The sequence below is a fragment of the Coenobita brevimanus genome, chromosome 94, assembly GCF_032717465.1.
Source record: "Coenobita brevimanus isolate Jiangsu-jjx chromosome 94, ASM3271746v2, whole genome shotgun sequence".
NCBI classification, from domain to species: domain Eukaryota; kingdom Metazoa; phylum Arthropoda; class Malacostraca; order Decapoda; family Coenobitidae; genus Coenobita; species Coenobita brevimanus.
In genome coordinates, this window is record NC_137047.1 from 7,344,433 (window position 1) to 7,366,515 (window position 22,083).

General features: G+C 42.2%; 1 protein-coding gene and 1 non-coding gene across 2 annotated transcripts in view; both read left to right on the forward strand.

Annotated features, from left to right (window-relative positions):
• Positions 1-13,936: 13,936 nt before the first annotated feature.
• The window catches only part of LOC145412843 (uncharacterized), a 68,654-nt gene continuing 60,507 nt past the window's right edge, over positions 13,937-22,083 (forward strand). The window contains exons 1-2 of the mRNA XM_080282643.1: positions 13,937-14,103; positions 15,496-15,646. Of these exons, the coding sequence (XP_080138769.1) occupies positions 13,937-14,103; positions 15,496-15,646 (318 nt within the window). The remainder of the gene's footprint in view (positions 14,104-15,495; positions 15,647-22,083) is intronic.
• LOC145413051 (U4 spliceosomal RNA) lies at positions 14,572-14,646 on the forward strand. The gene has a single exon (XR_013899662.1). It is a non-coding gene; the product is annotated as a U4 spliceosomal RNA (small nuclear RNA).

Here is a 22,083-nt window from a genome sequence, read left to right on the forward strand (position 1 = left end):
GCTGGAATGACACAAGTCAAGAGTGAGAGCAATGGAAATGAGTTATTTGAGAGGATCAAGTGGAGTTACATGGAGAGAGAGACTGACAAATGAGGAAGTGAAGGAGCATTGAGTTTGGATGTGATAGAAAGTGTCAGGAGAAATGCAATGAGGTGGTTTGGCCATGTAGAGAGGACTGAGAGCGTGAGGCTAACGAGGAGAGTGTGTGTGAGTGAGGTGGAAGGAGGGAAAGGGAGGGGGAGACCAAGGATGAGATGGAGTGGTGTCAGCTGGGGGGAGGGCAGTGAAATGGCAGGGGACAGGACTGCATGAAGGATATTTGTCTGTGGCCACTCCTTACGGGATTAATGTGTCTGGCTACAGATAGATAAATAGTGTCTGTGAGTGCACAAAGCAAAGCAATTGTGATCTGATTCGGTTCAAATCTAGTAGATGAGATGAGGATCACCCAGCTGGCTGATACATAGCTTTTTACCTTTTTTTTAGAATGTTAGGTCAAGAGTTAACGTCACATGGAAAAGTTTGTCGAAAGGTTCGGGTTTCAACAAGGGTAATGAGACTTCTATTTGAGAACAAGCAAAAAAGGTCAACTGTCACGGTCACTGGGCACTATCACTTCAAACGGTTTTGAAATTATTTGAATTAAAGTTGGTGGAAGGGTTGCGGATCGGTCAAGAGGGAATAAAAGATTATAAGAGTGATTTGTCGAAGGTCAAGCAAAATCCAGTTGGTGAGGGCTGGTGTTACACTGAGTGCTGCTGCTGCTGATGATGATGATTACCGACGTAAATCTGACCCGTACTACATTACTGAAAATCTTCACATTCACTACCCCTCTCAAACTGATATAGATTATTCACACACACACACACACACACACACACACACACACACACACACACATCTTGGTTACGAGAGGTAAATGATTACTGTAGTTTGTATCTGTGCCAAAACAACGACTATCCTCGTAGCTATACAGTAGTTTCCCATGCAAAAATAAATGGAAGTTACGAGGAGAAAAACAATCGCAAATGCTCGTATTTTCGCGAATCTCAAAAGAGGTCTGAGTGTAAAGGTGTTGTGGTGATTGTGGTGGTGAATGTGGAGGAGGGTAGCAACTGCGATACACCAACATAACGCTGTGCGTAATCAGATAAGATACAAAGCACTACACACACACACACACACACACACACACACACACACACACACACACACACACACACACTGGATGCAGACGGTAGGTCCGGGTTGTAATTAAGAGGAAATATGAATTGTCTTGTGTGCGTTTTAGCCATACCTTATGTGTAACTGTTGAGATGGAGGTCGTTTCTGTGTATGTATTGTGTACTGTGTGTGTCAGTGCTAAAGCAGTATCTCATGAATGTGTGTGTGTGTGTGTGTGTGTGTGTGTGTGTGTGTGTGTGTGTGTGTGTGTTTTAATTGCAAGGAAGAAGGAAGCAAAGGCCAAGATCCCACAAGATTGTTCCCCCTAAGTAAAAACAAAAACAATATAACAAAGAGCCAAATTCAAGATCCGTTCATTTTGAGATGCCTGGATACACTGCGTTTGAAAGACAGTAGGAAATACAGACAGAGGAAGACAGTTCCAGAGATGACCTATTGCATACATGAAGGACTGGCAGTAACAGTTAACTCTTGCATTAGAGAGTTGGGCAGAAAAGGGATGGGAGGTTGTTGCACTGTTTTATCTATAATGGAATAGGTGGGGACAGACGCCATGAGGCACTTAACTGAAGTGCTTATGTCCGTCACACAGGCCTTTGAGCCTGTGGCGGGTTTTTCACACAGTACCTTGGGATATAAGGCCACTGCATCATCCGGGTTACCACAGTTGCCTTCCATAGATGTTACCCCAGGTACTCATTTTACCTACCAACCCACAGAGGGTGGGTGGACACTGAAGGCAAGTGACCCCAGCTGCCCACACCAGGATTCGAACCCTGGCGCTAACGGGCCGGCAACTTTGCAGTCAGCAACTCTGATCACGCAGCCGTCTGTGTAACTGCAATATCTTATGAATGTGTTTCTATGAATGTTTAATGCTTTTAGGATTTTTTTTTTTTTTTTTTAATGAGACTACATTGTGTGGGGGTAGTGTAGGAAGTGTATCCATTTTGGTGCAGATCGATCATGGGTCAAGGTCATGGGTCAAGGTCAAAGCCTGCGAGAGACGTCACTGTGCTATCGAGCTTTTTTTATTAATGTATTTATTATCATATTTTTCACTTCCGTGGGTGGTGGTATTCTTGGCCCCACCATCTCTCTGTCAGCACGTCATGCAAATAATACGTGGCTACCGTTTTCTCTTGCCACTGTAGCAAGACACTGAGCTGCATATTTTTGTTACTCTGCCAGTTTCAAAACATTTGGCCGAGATTTGCAGAAAAAACGCAAGAAAATTTTCCTTCATATGAAAGATTTGTGTGTGTGTGTGTGTGTGTGTGTGTGTGTGTGTGTGTCTGTGTGTGTGTGTGTCGGAAAGGTTAGTGGTTATTTCTGAAGTGCCAATTTTGTGAAGAGAGAAAACAGGTCGTAATAAAAGAGAAAACGAGAAAGATGTTAGCGTTGAGGCACTGAAAGCTAGGGAAAGAGAAGTCGTACTGAGGTGAAGAAGAAGAAGAAGAAGAAGAAGAAGAGAGAGAGAGAGAGAGAGAGAGAGAGAGAGAGAGAGAGAGAGAGAGAGAGAGAGAGAGAGAGAACAGACAGACAGACAGACAGACAGACAGAAACATGAAACCAGTGTAGAGAGCAGTGAAAGTTTAAGAAAATGCATTGTGAGAAAGTGACCAATAGAGAAAGTAAGAAGACAGAAAAAGACGAGTTGTGAAAGCAATGAAATCTGAAGAAAAAGTTGGAGGAGAAAGAGAGAGAGAGAGAGAGAGAGAGAGAGAGGAGGGAAGATAGGAGAGGGAGGAAGAGGCAGGAAGGGAACACGAGATACAGATTAATATATGGTAGAAATGTGGAACTATATATATATATATATATATATATATATATATATATATATATATATATATATATATATATATATATATATATATATATACAATAGATAGATAGATATAGATATACATATGCAGAGAGAGAATTCAATTCATAATGATATTGCAGTCTCACTATTAATATAAACATAAAACTTGCAGTATATCACCTTGAACAGTGTGCTTTAGAAGGTATTTTGATTAACACTAGATTTTTAGCGCAAGTTGAGATTTCGGTGTTGGTTTTTGTAGAGCTCGAAAATACCGCACATTATTCTCTTAGTAATCTGACGGCCTAATATTACCTTCTCCCCGTGTTGAATGCTGAGCTGTAGCAGTAGACTAATGCTAGAACATGGTGCCAGTCACGAAGAAGTGCTATGGAAGAAAAGATGTAGAGTCTTGGTATTCTGCCACTGAGCTTCGTGAAATACACTGCAGAAAGACGAAAACCTGGATCAAGTTGGACGGAAAAGAGTATAGCAGAAAGGAAATTGTTACTTCTAGACTGACTCTGATAAGGCAACCGCGGAGTGTCTTGTTAATCATTGAAAAAAAAAAAAAAAAAACTACAACCTCAAGATCGAACCTCTTTTCATCATATGGTTAAAAAAAAAAAAATCATATGGGTAATCACGCGGGGAGTACAAGGTCAGAATTCACTACTTTTACCGAGTGAGTGCCGCATACATTTCACCTACTTATTTCCGCTCTTTATTTTACTATATATTTGAAGCTGGGTCAGTGGACGGTCAGAATAATCACAAAATCGCATTGTTCTGTAGATATCAATGTTCGTGCAATGGTTCAAAAATAAGTGGGAGTGCTAATTTTTCAAAGGTTTCCACTAGTCATACGTCTGGCATGTGTGAATAGGTGTAGTACCTTGGGGAGAGTATCGTACCAGGTGACTTCAATAGGCTATCACTAAAATGTTGTCAAACCTGTTGCGTGCGTTTATCTCGTCTAACAAGTGCACTAATCCGATTTAATCACTATTATCTAAGCTGTAAGACATTGCTAAATCCTACATGAAAGAGCCTGGTGCAATCTGACAGCGGTGATATTGCAGGTGGACGAGTTTCTCGCGTCAGAGAAAATTCGCGTGGACCAGCCAGATTTTTTTTTTTTTTTTTTCATTCATCTTGTGTGACAGAACATGAAAAAGACCAATATTTTGTGCGACCCAAACAAGGATTATACTCTGAGGTGGTGGGGCTGGTGCTGTGTAAACTCGAGTGACTTGCAGAACAAATACTGAAGACGCCGCAAAGGTATGTGAATTTAAATATATTCACACTAATCAGTTTATAAAAGATACATGATATTTGCAATTTGTCATCAAGTGCTGTTTTTCATTGCATAATTTCTTTACTACGGGCATGGTTAAAAGGATCACGCTTGATCAATTTCGACACCTGACAGATTCACTTCTCGATCTGAGTGACATGATCGTACGCATATAATTTTAAGGCACTTCCTTGTAGACGCTGCGATTTAACTTTCAACCCATGATAAAATAATAATAAATCAAACGAGGACATCATAAACTGCAATATCGTGCATCAGAAAATACATTTGTGCTGTACATGTGGAATATATATTAATCAAAGCCAAATCGTCTTTGGTGCAGGTAAGTAAATATTATGGCGAGAAAACAAACACTAAACAGGAGCTTCTTTCCGTGTTACTACCAGTCTTCTTATGTAAGACTGGGATTTAATTGCGTTTATTGCCCAAACGTTGCTGGACAAGGTGAAAAACATGCATATTAGGCGTTCATAACAACTCAGGTAATCTTATGTATATACCCATTGCTGTAGCTGTAACAGAGAGAGAGAGAGAGAGAGAGAGAGAGAGGCAGACAGACAGACAGAGCATCCTTTGATAATGTGGCCAATTTTTATCATGTTCGCAACTTGGGTGGAATTCAGATTAATATAATTCTATCAAAAAAGGCACCTATCGATAATGACAGTGTTATATATGTCCCTGTCAAAGGTACTTGTTATTCATCATCATCCGGACCTCCTTTCCCACCCTAGGGCAGGATGAGGAGTAACGACGTCTAGACAGCCTAAGTTTGCCCAGTTCAATGGGCCACGCTTACATTCACTCATCATTCATGCCCACGGAAGCCTGGCTCTATCAGATAGGCCAAAAAATATTTCACCACCACGTTCTTTAGCTTCACATATAGTGTTTGTAATGATTGCGAATTTGCCTATTCAACTACGTTAAGAGATCGATTATGGAAATGAAAATAAATCGATTATGGAAACGAAAATAAATCATCTATTCCATGTAGGATCAGATTTTGTTATTCATCTTGTGCCTTCGTGCCATGAGAAAAATCAGAATTTTTTTCCTTAGCCATCACCATCATCATCATCATAATCACCATCATCAGCAACCTGACTCTTTTCCCCACCAGCATGTCGGGTGAGGTAAGGTACAGATGGCCAGGAAAGGGAGAGAATATGATAATGGGAGAACTGCTAAGTAGCATGCCCATTGAAATAGGCCACTCACCCATCATTCACCACTGTAGCCCTCGAAATCCTAGCTCCATCTGACAGGCACAGTGCGCCTGTCAAACAGTTAGTTCAACGACTGTCAAGTGTAAAATGGTGCCAAACCGTTACTATACACTCCTCCGTACAAAATTCATCGAGTCAGCTCGATCCCTTGTCAGTTCCCTAGCCTTGTCAGCTTCCATACCTCACTTTCTCACACACTCATTTACTATACCTATCCACCTTCTTGCCCTACCACACCTCTCCCACTTCAGACTCACTCACATCTCCCTATTTCATCGTCCTATTTATACATATTTTCGCCATATGACCATACCATCTATGCACGCTCTTTTAAACTGTGTTCTTCATAACCTTCCTTATTCCACAATTTTCGCATTACCCTGACCGCTCTCCGTATTACACACACATTTCTCAATAACTCCATCTCCACTGCTCTAATTCTTGACTTCTCGTTTTCATGCACCACCAAAGTCTCACAACCATATGTTAAGGAGAGCATCAAAACTCCTTCATACAGTCTCCTCATGCAGCTGCCACACCCAGACCTCCGTTCTGTATCAAGGTCTTCATAGCACCAACCACTCTCTTTCGCATTGCCACTTTACTCTCCACTTCCTTGGCACATTTACCTCTCTTTGCTATCACTGCATCCATATTTAATTCTCACTAAGTGAAATTTAGCTCTATTCTCCGGAACATCGCAATAGAAGTCACCTTCTCTCTCAATCATTACTTTGCATTCCTTTACTTACAAGAGAATTTTAACGACTATTAAGGAAGATAAATCGCTAAAAAGACGGTGCTACGAAGCATCGTATACCATCCAAAGTACTGCCTTTAATATCCCTTTTGTTATACTTTTGTTGTTGTTGCACTGCGTTGTTGTGATGTATCTGTTCTATTTGTTCAGGTGCCTTTCTTGTGGTGTTCTTGCTATAATTTTGCTGTCGCGTGGTTTCTCTTCGATTCCTTCGCTTCTTTTTCTTCTCTGCTTTTTTTTTTTTTTTTAAATTTACAGTTGTGGTTGTGATGAATTGGTTTGTCCCACTTGTGTTGTTGCTGTAGTGCATTTTTTGTGGGCGATGGTGGCTGGGGCATTCATCCTCTGTTCCCTCAAGCCAAGCCGTTTTCTTTACTCTGTTTACCTAGTCTTTTATTTATCTACCTAGTCTTTTATTTATCTCTTGTTATGTGACTGAGCACGAATTAGGAGGGATGCGTTAATGTAAGTGTGAGGAAGTCAGAAGGTAGGCGAAAAGAACAAAAAAGTGTGTATACAGTATATGTACTTTAATGTCTTCAAAGTTAGATCAACTATGTGTATATACCTTTTCCTTTTAAATACGCGTTTGGCCAAGAATAATAAGAGACTGAATGAAACAGGTGTGAGGGAAAGTTAGAGGGCAGATAAAAAAAAAAATGTGTAGGAGGTAAGATGGTGGTTTTTGTGTTACTGTCCCCGAGCTAGACCGCACCACCTGCTGCCTCAGCTTCCCACACAGGGCGTTGACATGTCCGCCTCATTCACTCTTGATTTTCGCGTTCATAGTTAGGCTGTGTTTTTATATTTTTGGCGTGAAGAAAACTCTGATTCAGACAGGTTGCGTATTTTTTAAAGGGAATTTTGAAGCTTTTATACGCATAATTTCGTTTTACGTAGCTTGCCTCACGATTGGAATTTGCTATATAGGTCATGTTTAACTGGATACTATATAACCAGGGGCTTCGGCCCCATTGGTTGATAGGCCGGGGAAAAAAAAAAAAAAAGATACTATAATATGCTTTTGGAAGACTGTTGACGTTATAAGTGCTTAAGTAAGTTAGGGGATGAGGAAAGGTAGAAAAGGAATGCAATTAAAAGGATAAAAATAAGAAGAGTACATGATGGAAGTCGGCTTGGAGTGGCAAGAACACGCAGTGGCCTAGTCAGAGAGATGGCCAGGAGAGACCTGGGCACCCCTGAATTATGCCTGACCACCCCTGTGGCCACACAAATTTCTGGTGGAATACCTCCGGACCCCTCTGAGCAGTACCTTGGCCACCCCATGAGTGGGTTTTGCCATCCACTGGCTAGACCAAAATTCCAGCTAAGCCTGTAGCAGGAAGGAATCAAGATAACTCAAGGATTAAACGTTTGGCAATTAACAGACAGATAGATAAATAAACATATAATCACCCAGCTAAATGGATATAGTGACAAATAAATAGACAAGTACTTAAACAGGCAGATAGACAGACAGGCAGGGCAGAGATTGGCAAATTTTGATTTTATTTTCGAAAGGTAACATTTGCAAGCCTTCACCCTTTCTTTCCTTTTTTGCGAGACTGTCATCTTGGCATTAAGAAGAAGCTATAAGTTGGCTAGCTGGGTAAGGGCAGTAACACTAGCAACCCCAGACTCACCTGACATGTGAACTTAGTGGACTGCAGGCTTAAGTTGCCCTTCTGCAGTCCACCATCCTCCCTCTGCGGAACAGGGAAGAAATTGAGGGACGTTTGTACAAGCAGTGGAGTCGCCTGGTTTTGGTGCCATCACGTGAAGGCGTCCCTCTCCAGCACCTGGCAAGACTAATAGTTTTATATACTTAAGCTACATCTATATTTATATATGTACACAAATATAAAGATCATCAGAAAATAGATGATAGATAGATAAACTGATAAATAGTAATACTCAAGTTGCCTCACTAACTAGGCTGAGAGTACAAGTGGGTTAGATAAATAGGCACAGAGATAAGAGTGAGACAGGTAAATAGATCGAGAGATAAGCGAGATGTAGCTAAATAGACCGAGAGATAAGCGAGATGTAGCTAAATAGACCGAGAGATAAACAGTGTTAGTAGTATTGCGTATGTAGGCTACCTATCTAGGCAGTTTAACTAGGGTGAGTTAGAGAGCGAGGAAGGAAGGGAGATAGAGGTGAAAGTGGAGCAGAGTTGAGGAGGAGAGTGTGGTGGTGGTGGAGGGAGGCGGGTGTGACAACCACTGAGAGAGAGAGAGAGAGAGAGAGAGCACTGTACGTGTGTTTATGTATCCATGTATGTTTCTGTGCGTGTGTTTCTTTTATATATGCGAGTATATATATATATATATATATATATATATATATATATATATATATATATATATATATATATATATATATATATCGCACGAGTATAGTAGCATAACGTTACACAGTGCAAATATAAAGTGATTAAAATACCGTGAGTAAAATTGATAATGGAGGTTATGCTCTCTGTGGGGTGTGTATTGGCCTGCGAGAGTATGATGAGGATGAAACAGTAAAATCTAGACACATGATGTTTATGATGATAATATTTAATAGTACTTATGTTTCTATTATAGTCCTACTGTTGTTGCAGTTGTTGTTACTACTACTACTACTACTACTACTACTACTTCTACTACTACTACTACTACTTCTACTTCTACTATTGCTACTGCTACGATCATCATCATCATCATGCAGACCTCCTTTCCCATCCCTGGGTGTGGGTGAAGACGAGGTAGGGTACAAAGAGCCAGAAAAAAACTGATAGAATGAGATACGAACACTAACCAGAGTTTGCCCAACTGAATGAACCACACTGCCATTCACTAACCATTCAAGCACCAGGAAACCTGACCTTCTACTACCACTACTACTACTAATGATGATGACAATAACAACACAACAACAATAACATCAATAATAATAATAATAATAATAATAATAATAATAATAATAATAATGATAAGCACGACAACAGTGACAATAAAAAATATAGTACTGTAACTGAAATAAACGAATGTAAACAAAATTATAGCAGACGTAATCAAGTATCTCACTGTGCATGAGGGTCGTTCCTAAAATGGATCTTCATTGTTTGACTTAAGTAAAAAAACAACAACTATATACCAAATTTGCCTCACATTCTAACCAACAAGTTCTGAGAAAACTGCATGTGTGTGTGTGTGTGTGTGTGTGTGTGTTTTACGTGAGGGCGGGGAGAGAGGAAGGAGGAATGAGAGGGAGGAGGAGAGAGGGAGGGGGGAAGAAGAGAGAGGGGGGTGGAAGAGAGAGGTGGAGGGAGAGGAAGAGAAACATGGTGGGAGGGAAGGAGGGGAAGAGAAGTAGGAAGGACTGGGGAGGGAGGGAGGGAGGGAGGAAGGAGAAGGCGAAGAGAAGGAGGGTGATGATTGGAAGGAGGGGAAGGGAAAATGGATGAAAGAAAGAGGAGACAAGAGGAGGAAGAAATAAGAAAATGTAAAACCGAGGAGAAAAGAGGGAATGATTACAAAGTATGGAACCTGGAGAAGGGAAAGAGGAAGTGGGTGGGATGGAGTGGAAAGGAGAGAGAAGAGAAAGAGAAAGATGAGTGTGAAACAAAGGAAGAGGGAGGTAGAGAAGAAAGAAAGGCAGAAAGAAAAGGATGAAGGATAGAAGGCAGGGAGAGATGGGAAAATCCTTAATCAGAAAGGAGAAAGAGAAGAAAGGGAAGGAAGAGTAAAGAAGGAAGAAAGAGATGGAGGAAACTTAAATATAAAAGGAGAAAGGGAAGAAAGGAAAGGAAGAGGGAAAGAGGGAAGAGAGAGGTGGAAGGAACGTAAATATGAAAGGAGAAATGGAGGAAAAGAAAGGGAAGGATGAGGAAGGGGGGAGTGGTATCATTAGCTTGTGCAATATACGTCAATTGCGAGAGAGGGAGGGCTGCAACTCCAGGTAATAGCACAGTAGTATATTGTAACATACCTCACAGTCTACTTCACTCTATTGCTGGTGCTCTGGTATCTCGGTATATCCTGCTAGCATTCTACTCGTCTACTTATCTACGGTACTTTCCAAATTTTACCGATCATTCTCTTCTACATTACTAATTTCAGTGCATTTTAAGTAATATTCATTTCAGTGTGTTTATAATTATCTTTTATGGCATCTTCAATATGCACTTACGCTTTTTTTTTTTATTTTTTTTAAATTAGCTGTGCCTTATGAATAAATACCTCTCTCTCTCTCTCTCTCTCTCTCTCTCTCTCTCTCTCTCTCTTGTTCCATTAATGCAGTCTTCCTTGGCCCGACGGTGCTTCAGAGACGCTCGAAGTTTTCTGGAACGACGGTAAACATTTTGAAATCTGAATCCTTCCCGCGACTTACCTCCGTTCACTTTTGGGTCGCAGAGGGATTCACAGGAAGGTAGTTTCACAAAAATTCGTTCAGAGATTCACGAACAGGCAAAGTCTCACAAAAAATCATTCACTAGTCGGAAAACTTGGAAAACTTACAATACCAGGCTTGGGATACGTGAACGCTCTTACAATTAATTACCTGTCTCAGCTCAGGTTTTGATTTGCAGGAAAGTCAAAGAGTCTGTCGAATCTTTCTCTGTCGCCTGTTCTAACTTCATAAATAATTCTTAGTTACGAGACGAAAATTACTGCAGATTAGAACTTTTCTGGGAAATCAGGGAAAGGAGTGAAAAATCTTCCCACGTCTAGTACTTCCTGTAAAAGCACACCTAATCTGCGACAGGGGCTCGATCGTAAATATGTGTGACACGAACATAATTCCTTTTTGGTTCGAGTATGAGGCTGAAAATGCGGCGTCCATTGCGTGATGCATTTTTCCCTGTATTATCATCTACAAAACTCAGACGAAGGTTTTGGGATGTGTACAGTACTCGTAATTTGAGGGCATTATACAGAGTGCACCAAATGAACCGATTTTACTCGGCCTTCGAGATGGGGTTCGCCAAAGTGAGTCATTTCCCTGGCAGAACCAAAGCCATTCGATTGGCCCACTCTTTGTACAGACGGTAAAATCTTGGAAAAAGGAAAAAAAATATTGAAAGTAGGTTTTATTTCATTGCTGCAAACTGTAGTAGTCTCAGATTATTATATACTGAAGCTGAGCTTTAGCGCAGTGTTTATGTCGTAACTAATGGCTTTTCTGTCTTCCCTGTTGCAGTAAACATTCGCCAGTAGTTAAATTTTCTTAATATTTTTTACTTATGTATGTACAATATGTATGTCTGTAAAGAACTTATGCATTTTAAAGCAATAGTGTATAGCAAATCGCAATAAAAGCCGCTATGTCCTTTTTACGGCAATTTAAAAGAAAATGAGTTGATTGAGATAAGGGCGGGCATGTTTGGCACGAATGAGAATCCCCCCTCCCCACTTTTCGAACTCAGCACAACGAAGGCCCTACTTCGATGTGCTGTTTAGTTTTATGATATATTCGTTTACTTAAGAAGAAATACGAGGTGTGATGTAGGGTGACTGAGGAGTGCAGATAGTTGTATAAGAGAGGATCATGGATGTGGGTTAATAAATACAAGGAATGTGAGGTTTTGTAGCATCTCGGAGAGAATTATATTTTCACATTACACCTTAACATTTTTTATGTTATTTATATCGTTTTAATATCGATACGGTTTTCATCAACAACATACGGGAACTTACTGTATGAGGCGTAGTGTGACGAGTAAATCGCGTATAGGAAGAGATGTTTCGAAATCTCCAAAGACACAAACAAACAGGAGTCTCCAGAGAGGAAGAAGAAGAGCATGTGCCGTTGTGTAGCTGGAGTTCGTGGAGTGTTTAGCAAAGAAAAATCTCAGTTGTCGCCGCATGGACAGTATTAAGGAGGCCCCATGACTGTATAGCGATATGGGAATCTTGTGACAGTGCAGTGACGGGTTACGATAAGCGTACAGCGATAAAAAACACTTATACAAGTGCAATGAAGAAAACCCCCGGTCAACGCCATGTGCACAGAAAAATTGAAAGCAGATTCGTACTGGTTACAGAACTCTCACGTCGGTACAGTGACTGGATAATGTAGACGTACAGCAATATAGAGTTCTTGTAGTACCAGTGCAGAAAATAAAAATACATAAAGCGCCTTATGCCAATGCAGCAACGGAGGAAATGCTGGAACGGAGGTAAATGCTCATTAAATTTAGAGGAAGTAGCCTATTGGACCTTTTTTGTTGCTGCCCATTTGAACAGATTACCATTGAAGAAAGCCTCACCACCTGGACGGACTTTGACTAATGAGTAAATATATGACAAGCTTGTTTTCAGCTGTGGGCCAGTTGTTCATTATTAGCCAGTGAGTATTTATTTAGGTTCCTATAAATAAATTTCCATGTGAATTCCTTTGGTATTTAAGTTCATGTAGGGAATTTATTTGGGTTCATTTGTGTATTTTTTCAGGTTAATTTAGGCAATTTTTTCTTTATTTGGGTTCATGTGGGTATTTATTTCTGTTCATTTACACAATTTGACCTTTATAAAGGTCAATTTGGATGTTTTCTCCTTCATATAGGTATTTATTTAGGTTCATTTGGGTGTATCCTGCTTAATTTGGGTTCATTTGGTCAATTCGTAGCACCCAAGTACTGCAGCCGTTTCTTTTAACTTAAAGCGCGATATACTCCAAATAGTTTCGGGTCAAGGCGTAAAAAATCTGTCAGAGTGGCTGATATTTGAAGTAGGAAAAGATTGTGAAATATGTAATTTATGCTCTAACTTTTGCACCTCGTGCAAGGACCATGAGTGCCTTTTTTATGGTGTTACATATAAACTTTTTAGTGTACCAGTCTTAACTAACCTTAACTCTCAGTCCTCGGGATGTTTCACATGCGGTAGGTGATTAAAATTGTACATTAGCCAGAATGAAATGGACAAGTTGTTCCTGGAAGTGTAGTTTATAATCGAGATCATTTGGTAATCCTAAGATTTTGAGGGCCCTGTGGCGAATAAAATCTCCTAGTGGTAGGCAGAGGAGACAAGATTACTTAATCTTCGAGGTACAAGGGTTAAACAAGCGCCAGCGTCATACAGAAATCAGTTCCCTTAAAAAACTGAGCTCGGGTCATTTTTCTGTATAAAAAACTGGCTCCATGGGTTACTGATCCCAGGGTCACTTTTCTGATACAGAAAACCGTCCCATCTTATGGAAAAATGACCCCTTGTAAATATTTCAAACCTGAAGTTAGGTAAAGGAAAGTAGGTAACTTTTCCATGGGGATATTCTGACACCGGCATGTGCACAACTGTCACTGCACGAATGTCGCAGCGTCGTCCACTCAACATTATCCTGGGAAATAGCACACAAAAAAATCTTTTGATGTTAGCAGGAATAGATTATTTACTACATACCGTAACAGTCGTTTCTACCATGTTGTGGGTTATGATGACAATATTAATTCATTATATATATATATATATATATATATATATATATATATATCTATATAGATATATATATATATATATATATATATATCGGTATACCGTATATGACTCTCAGCTCAATAAAAGCAACTTTCACCAGCTGGAATAGAATCCTCGAGTGGTACCGACTATGCAGGGGCTAACAATATTTTTTCCCATGCGCAGATGGCACCTCCGCGTAAGATCTCTCACTCCTGCTCTGCTGGGACGCTGCCCACCTTCACGCAGCTGCAGGTGGGCGGGGACGGCCTCCTGTTAGTGCCCCCGCCTGCACGTCCACCCTCCGCCCACCAGGGGTACGCCCACATCCCACACGGCAATGGACTCATCAGGTGGGCGAGTTATTCTAGATTTTTATGCTTGATTTAGCCCCATATCATCATCATCATCATCATCATCCTGAGTAAGTCCTCACCATACCACAAAGGACTCTCCCATATTCCACCCTGACCTCTTGGTTGTTAGCATGTTCCATCCAGTTCCAGTGAATCTCCGAATTTCAATTTGCCGTCTTGTTTTCTCCGCATCTTTCCCATACTCCATCTCTGGGTTCCCACTTCGCTTGCACCACCCTTTTTGCTCCTACTTATATCGCATGAACGTTAATCGGAGTAAACAATACCTAAGGGATTATTTTCACCTTCAGTCCTATCACTTATTTTTCATTCAAGTTTTTTATATCTCCAGATTTTTTTTATTCAGGCCAAGGGAGACTTAGAACTGGAAGGGTTAGTTATTGCCTTCCTTTACCCTTTCACCTCAGGACATCCGCCCAGAGCCGAATAAAATTGCTTAGAGGTAGCTTTGCGCAGTGGCTGTGTTGTAGCCAGTGAAGTGAATCCGTGGTGCGATTACTGCTAGTTGAAAACTCGCCTGGAGGTGGTAGGAGTAAATCAGTAAAACGTAACCAGATTGAAGGGTTTAACCAGTGGGGTGCAAGGAGGGGGTAGTTGTAGACCGAGATGTATTTGAACATGAACCCGAGGGACTGCAGGTACCGTACAAGTTGCCCTTCTCCTGCAGTTCACCATCCTCCATTCGGTGGATAGAGAAGTAGTTGAGGGATGTTTATATAGCCAGGCAGTTGATCCGACTGGTTGTATCGGTACCACTACATGAAGGCGTCCTTCTGCAGGACCAGGAGAGGGGGGGGATGCTAGTTGCTTAAGGGGAGGGAGGTAGGTGGGGCTCAGACAGATTGGGGTAAGGGGTAGTCATAGGTTTTAGGACGAGGTTAGGATAGATAGGCTACAAGGAAAAGACGGTGAAACAGAAGACAGATGAAGTAGATGGTGGTATGATGTGCCCCTCCCCCCCCTCCCCACTTTCTGATATTGGTGGTGGTGGGGCGGTTGGCACAAGTGGGGATGAGAACGGGAGGGAGGAGAGGACTGACATTTCTTTCCAGTTGGATTGCTTTGCTTAAACATTAATGAATAGGATCAGTGATTACCTCTCTCTCTCTCTCTCTCTCTCTCTCTCTTTCTCTCTCTCTCTCTCTCTCTCTCTCTCTCTCTCTCTCTCTCATCACCATCATCATCACCATCAATTGCAGTAGCAGCCAAAGTGAAGTGTTCATCGTCAGTTGTAATACTTGTACTTTCCTACAATTCTTGTTGATTACGTTGCATTCCAGAATAGATTCTAAATATATATTATGTGTGGTTCATGTTTTCAGTGAAATACGAGTGTAGTGTTGTGAAGTGACCCTCTCCCACGTACAGGGTGTGGGTGGAGGTACGATCGGGCGGTGTGCATGTCTACCCCCACGAAGCCGCCTCCCTTCCCTCCTTGGTGGTGCAGCTCGACCACTGTGACGTCACCATGTTACGTGACCGAACAAACCCACCGCACATTGTTCGAGTCTCCCTCAAGGTAAGACATTATTATTATTATTAATGATGGAAAGAAGGTGTTGTTAACTTGTCTGCGTACATACCGGTAGGTTTAATAATGGGATAATATTAAACACAAGCTTAGATAAGTGGGAAGTTTCGTGGGAGGATAATGATAAACTATAATTGTAGCACAACTGCCTTCACAACGTCGTCTGAAGATCACGCAGCTTGCAAGTGGCGAAACGTACCGCAGCAGGAAGTCCCATCTCGACTGATACGCGTCTCGGATGGTTTGACGTTAGTGCGATATTACGAATTTTGAGAGGATGGCATTAACATAGATTGTAACTGCGCAGGAGTAATGCCAGCTAGATAAGAGAGCTTCCTTGATTGAACCTCTAAGCTGTGGTATGAGGTCATGCAGATGCTTGGGGTGGTGTTATCCTTGTGTGTTATCAGTGTGGTGTGTGCCCCGTTGTGATAGGTTGGTCCTTGTCTTCAGAGGGCACAGCGGAAATATAAGATCAGAGATGTGGGTTAAGTCAAAGGCCCAGCATCGTTATCGGAGTCCAGCAGATTTTATAATTGAGAGGAGGCGAAGATCCATTCTTATTTATTTAGTAAAATAGAATGTGAGAAAAGTGGGGGGGGGGGGATTAGAGGGAGGGAGGGAGGAGAATAGAAAGTAGGGGGTAGGTTGGGATAATGGTGGTGGTGGTGGTGGTGGTGTTGCTAGTAATAATGATGATGATGACTATGATGACAGTGATAGTATTGATGCTGATAATGATGGTGGTGGTGGTGGTAGTGATGGTGATGATGATGATAATGTACGAATTTCTAAGGCAGAATGAACAACAGCACTGCAAACTGTCAACATGAGCGATAAGAGTGATTGTGCCATATGGCGTAGTGAGGACTGTGGCTGATGAGGATTGTGGTTGATTGTGTGGTGGTGTTGTGGTGAGTCAGGAGTGAGTCAGAGTGAGGGTGAGTAAGCCGCGGTGATGCAAGTGTGTGTGTGTGTGTGTGTGTGTGTGTGTGTGTGTGTGTGTGTGTGTGTGTGTGTGTGTGTGTGTGTGTGTGTTCAGAGCAATGCATGTGGAAGTGATCTGTAGCATTGGCTTCGTCATCAGCAACTCGAGAACAGTTCACTCATGCTTTCTTATTTTTTTGGCACCCGTATTTCTCTCTCTCTCTCTCTCTCTCTCTCTCTCTCTCTCTCTCTCTCTATCCTACTTAGGCAAATAATGACTTCCTAATTGCGTCCCCATGTCTGACACTTCTCTGTTCTTTCTAGTTATCCATACGGAGCTAAAAAGGGCAATGGGCATCTCTCTTTACATGCATTCCAGTGTCTTTTAATTTCTGAACTTAAATTTCTTCTAAACCCCTCACAGTGTTTTCTCTTATAGCTACATCGAGTATCTTTCCAAACATCCACGTTAGACTGTTCCCAATTTTACTTTTCGGAGGAGGGAGTAATATACCTGTTTTTATCAGTTTATTAAATCCTGCTCGGCTTTCAGTTTCCGGTGGACCTTATGTGGACTTATTGTGTTGCTAATCCTTCACCGCCTTGACCTCCTTCCCTGCTCCGCCTCTCGTGATAACAGAGATAAGACGGTTCCTTCATACCATTACACACCTTTCATTCCTTCATTCAGTTCCTGCCTCTCCTTCCTGATTTCCATTCTTCGATTTTGCCTTTCTGTCTACCATTCCCCAACACACACTGTACCTTCCCCGTTTCTCTTCATTCCATTACTTCTACCTGCCTCTTCGTATGGATGTTTGTTTATATCAAAAACAGAGCGAGCCATCAATCCATTCATCCATCTATATATGTCTGTCTGTTTATCTGTCTGTCAATCTGTCTTTCTGTCTGTCTATCTATCTAGGAACATTGAGGAGCTGAGAAAAGCCTATCAAGTGCGTTAAAACTAAAGGGAATGTGTAGTGGGAGACATGTGTAACGAAAAATGGCGTACATGGGCAAAAAAAAAGTGCCGAAACAAGTGGAACACAGGTTTATATTTAGAGACAGACGGAAAAAGCCACAAAGCAAAAAAAAAGTCAGAACTAAAACAATGTGACGTGACAGCCAACCCAAAGCTCCCCTTGTCGTGGGATGGAGAGTGTGACAAAGGTGATATTTTTTCCGCCTCTGAATTTTGCCTCGTCTACACATCTCACTTCCACGCCCCCTACCTGTGGAATTTTCGGTCTGCATGTCTGTTGGTTCACTGTCAGCCGCTGTCTTCTGCCTGCTGTTGCTGGGGTTGGTACTGAGAATGGGTAGGGTAGGGTAGGCAAGGGTAAGGTTATGGGAGATTACATGAAGATAGGTTTGGCTGTGTTAGTGTGTTCATTCTTCTGCTGTTAGTGTGTGTGTGTGTGTGTCAGAGAGAGAGAGAGAGAGAGAGAGAGAGAGAGAGAGAGACAGACAGAGAGAGACAGAGAGAGAGATCCTCCTCACCGGTTTACACTGATGCGTATTTACTGTGGCCACTTCAGCTGTCAGTCAGTCTGTCTATCTATCCGTCTGTCTGTCTATCTATCTATCAATCTGTCTATCTATCTGTATCTCTCTGGTTGTCTGTCTGTCTTTATTTATGTCTGTTTATCAATCTATTTAATTATATTTCAGTATATTTACTCATCTGTCCATCCATCTGTCTGTCTATTGGTCTTGCGCCGCATCCAGTGAGTGACAGCTTGGATTAGAGCGAGTAGATCCAAGCCATTCTTACATTTTAACAGCCCTTAATCCCCACCACCGAACGCCACTCTCTCTCTCTCTCTCTCTCTCTCTTAACTTACCTACCTGCCAACTTATCTGTTTATCTATCTGTATGTGTCTATCTACCTATCTTCCTATTTATCTGTATGTCAGTATATTTCTGTATCTACCTACCTACCTTTCTGTATGTATCTATCTATCATATGTCATGCTATCTACTTATCTAGATCCGTCAATCTACCTGACACTGCATTCTGTAAGAGGTGGATTCGACAGATTAACTTCACATGCCCGACTCAGCAACGACGCTTCTTCTTCCGATAGATAGATAGTTTGATAGATAGATGGAACAGTTTACATTGCAGTCTCAGTCATTCACGCCACTGTATGTTAAACCTCGCACCTGCATCTACACCCAACTCTCCATCTTCTACACCCACCTCTCCATCTTCTGCACCCACCTCTCCATCTTCTACACCCATCTCTCCATCATCTACACCCACCTCTCCATTTACACCCACCTCTCCTTCTCCCAGTCACCGCACCTGCCCAAACCCTCGGCATGCGCTTATATCAATCCCTCGAGCCAGTTTTTGCCCAGTTAGCATTGTGTTGTGGACTGGACTAGTGTTGGGGTAACTGTCGGCCTGTGTGTGCTCAGCTGAGGGTGGGTGTATGCTGAGTAGGCGCCGTTGTATGCTCAGTAGTGCCGCTGTATGCATAGTAGTGTGTAGAGGTATGTGTTCGGTATATACAGTAATTCGTATACCGTTAGCAGGTGTATATGTATGGATTTTTAGTGTACCTTCTCCCAGTGGTACATTGGCCGAGAGAGTAGCGGTAATTTGTTTCAGAGTATGCAGTGATTTTATAGTGTAGATTTGTTTTTTATAAGGATTGTGGGAAGGTGAGTTTCGACTTTGCAACCTGGCATCCACACCCAGTTGGAGTGGTGGCTGGGAACGTGGAGGAAAAGGAACATTATGATGCTGTTTGGGACTCAGGGGGAAGGGGGGATCCTCGAAATTTTTGTGAACAGTAAAACACACACACACACACACACACACACACACACACACACACACACACACACACACACACACACACACACACACACACACACACACACACACACACACACACACACACACACACACAAATATTATCAGTGGAGAAAGTTTTATCCATTGACAAGAATAAGAATGGGGGGAGAGGAAATCACTCCCATCCTCCAGGACACATGATTTTGAAGTGAGGGTTGTGTCGAGTCGTATGGTGTAGTGGTGAAGGAGAGAGGGGGACGAGGATGGAGGGAAGTGTAGGAGTAGAGTGCAGAGAAGAGGGAGGGGGAGGGGAAGGAGGGAGTAAGGAAAACTTGAGTGAAAGGGGGTGAGAGGGGAGGAGGGGACGGAGAGAACAAGAGTTAAGGAGGAAGAGAGGGAGGAAAGGAGGAGAATAAGAGAAAGAAAAAAACTTAAGGGGAAGAGAGAAGAAGTAGAAAGAGGGTAGAGAAAAAAATAGTGTAAGTGGAGAGAGAAAGAGAGAGAGAGAGTAAGGAATTAGAGAGGGAAGGGGAGGGGAAAGAGAAAGAGGAGGGGGCGGGGGATACTGCCTCATAACTCAACGTCAGCATCAGTCCCACCCCACCTCACACTTAATACCATTCTCTCTCTCTCTCTCTCTCTCTCTCTCCCCCCTCCCGTTTTTCCCCTCTTTTCTTCCCCTCTCTCCCTCGTTCTTTTCATGTCTCTTTTTCTCGCTCTGTTCTTCTCACCTTCTCATCTTCTCTCTTCCGTTCGTTTCTCTCTTTCTTTTCCGCTCCATCTTTCCCCTCTTCCCCTCTCTTTACCTTCTGCTTCTTTCCTTTCCCTCCCCCGCCTCCTTTTCCTCTCTCTTTCTCTTCTTCCCTTCTCATATCTTTTCATCCCTTCATCTCTCCGCTCTTCCCTACTTTTCCCTCCCTCTCTCCTTGCTTCTCCCCATCCCCCCTCCTTTCCCCCCTGCCTCCTCTCTCTTCCCTCAATCTCTTCCCTCTTCCCCTTTCTTTTTCGTCTCTCCCTCCTTTCTCCATCTCTTACCTTCCATTTTCTCCGGACTCTCTTCCTGTTTCTCCCCTCCCTCACTTCCCTTTACTCTCCCCCTCTTCCTCTTTTCTCCCTCTTGCCCCTCCCCCTCCCTATCACCTCTCATGTCCCAGTGTAAAGGTGTGTGTGTTAACCCTCACCCGCTGCTGTGTATGTGCTTATCTCACACTGCTCCAGTTGCCATGGTTTTTGATCTTTCTCGCTTCCCCCTTCCCCCCCCTCTCTCTCTCTCTTTCTCTCTCTGTAGTTATATACAGTGTGTGTGTGTGTGTGTGTGTGTGTGTGTGTGTGTCTTTCTATCTGCAGTATATATGTGTGTGTGTGTGTGTGTGTGTGTGTGTGTGTCTTTCTATCTACAGTATATATGTGTGTGTGTGTGTGTGTGTGTGTGTATCTGTCTACAGAGAGAGAGAGAGAGAGAGAGAGAGAGAGAGAGAGAGAGAGCAGCCCTACTACGCCACACAACACCTCGCCGAACAAACATACATAAACTCGCTCAGCCACATGGCATAGTAACGCACACGAGTATTAAAAAGCTGAGTAATTGGCAAAATGAGTCGCTTAGGAAGAGGTGTTACGCAATAGACGCCATTGAGAATACGCTCCTAAGTCATGGAAAAGCTGTCTTAGTAAGGAAGGTAGTGGAGATATCTCGTAAGTTGTAGTGATCGGAGGGACCTTTATCTATCTGCCTCATGTCTATCTATCTGTCATTCCGTATGTTTCTATCTATCTGTCCATCTTTATCAGTCTATCTACATGCCCATCTATCTATATGTCTATCAGCCTATCTTTATATCTATCTGTTCGTCCATCCATCCATCCATCTACCTATATCTATCCGTATCTATATATCTATTTTTGTACCAGATCGTTGCGTTTTAACCCTCTCACAGTCACGCCAACTCTACGGTACAGTTTATCAGCTATATGTTTACACCAAACGATCTTAATCAGAGGTGAGTCATGGGAGCCAGGAAGTATTGTGTATGTCCCTGTTCACCCCTCTCATGACGGGGGAAACTCTTGGATTATTATTTTTGGGCGACAGTGGGTGATTTTTGTACTGATGGGGTGAGTCAGAGGAGGATGAGATTGTTTGTACACGTAATGTGTGTGTGTGTGTGTGTGTGTGTGTGTGTGTGTGTGTGTGTGAAAATATTCGATAGTGCTATTTTTCGTTATACAGTAGTTGTGTTTTAGGGATCTCTCTCTCTCTCTCTCTCTCTCTCTCTCTCTCTCTCGCCAATCTCAGAGTATACAATAAACATTTGAGATTGCTGTCAGCCTCATCGATATCATGCGACAGGAAAATAACAATAAGCAGAACAATACTCAGGAACTTGGGTATTAGTCAGATAATTTAGATTTTACTATTAACCCCATTAATATCTAAAAAAAATGGTAAAAATAGGAAAAGGTGACCTAAGGCGAGTGGAAGGAAACAGAGGTTGGCCAAAAGTGTATTCATTTTAATTAGACAGGTATTTTCGTCCCTTTGCAGCTTAATTTCAGGTGTTCTGTCTATCTGTTGCCAGACGCCGTAATCCTATAAGGGATGGCCACAAACAAATCGCCTCCGTATCGTCCTGTCTCCCGCCATTTCACTGCCCCCCCTCCCAGCTCACACACAGCTCTTTCATATAC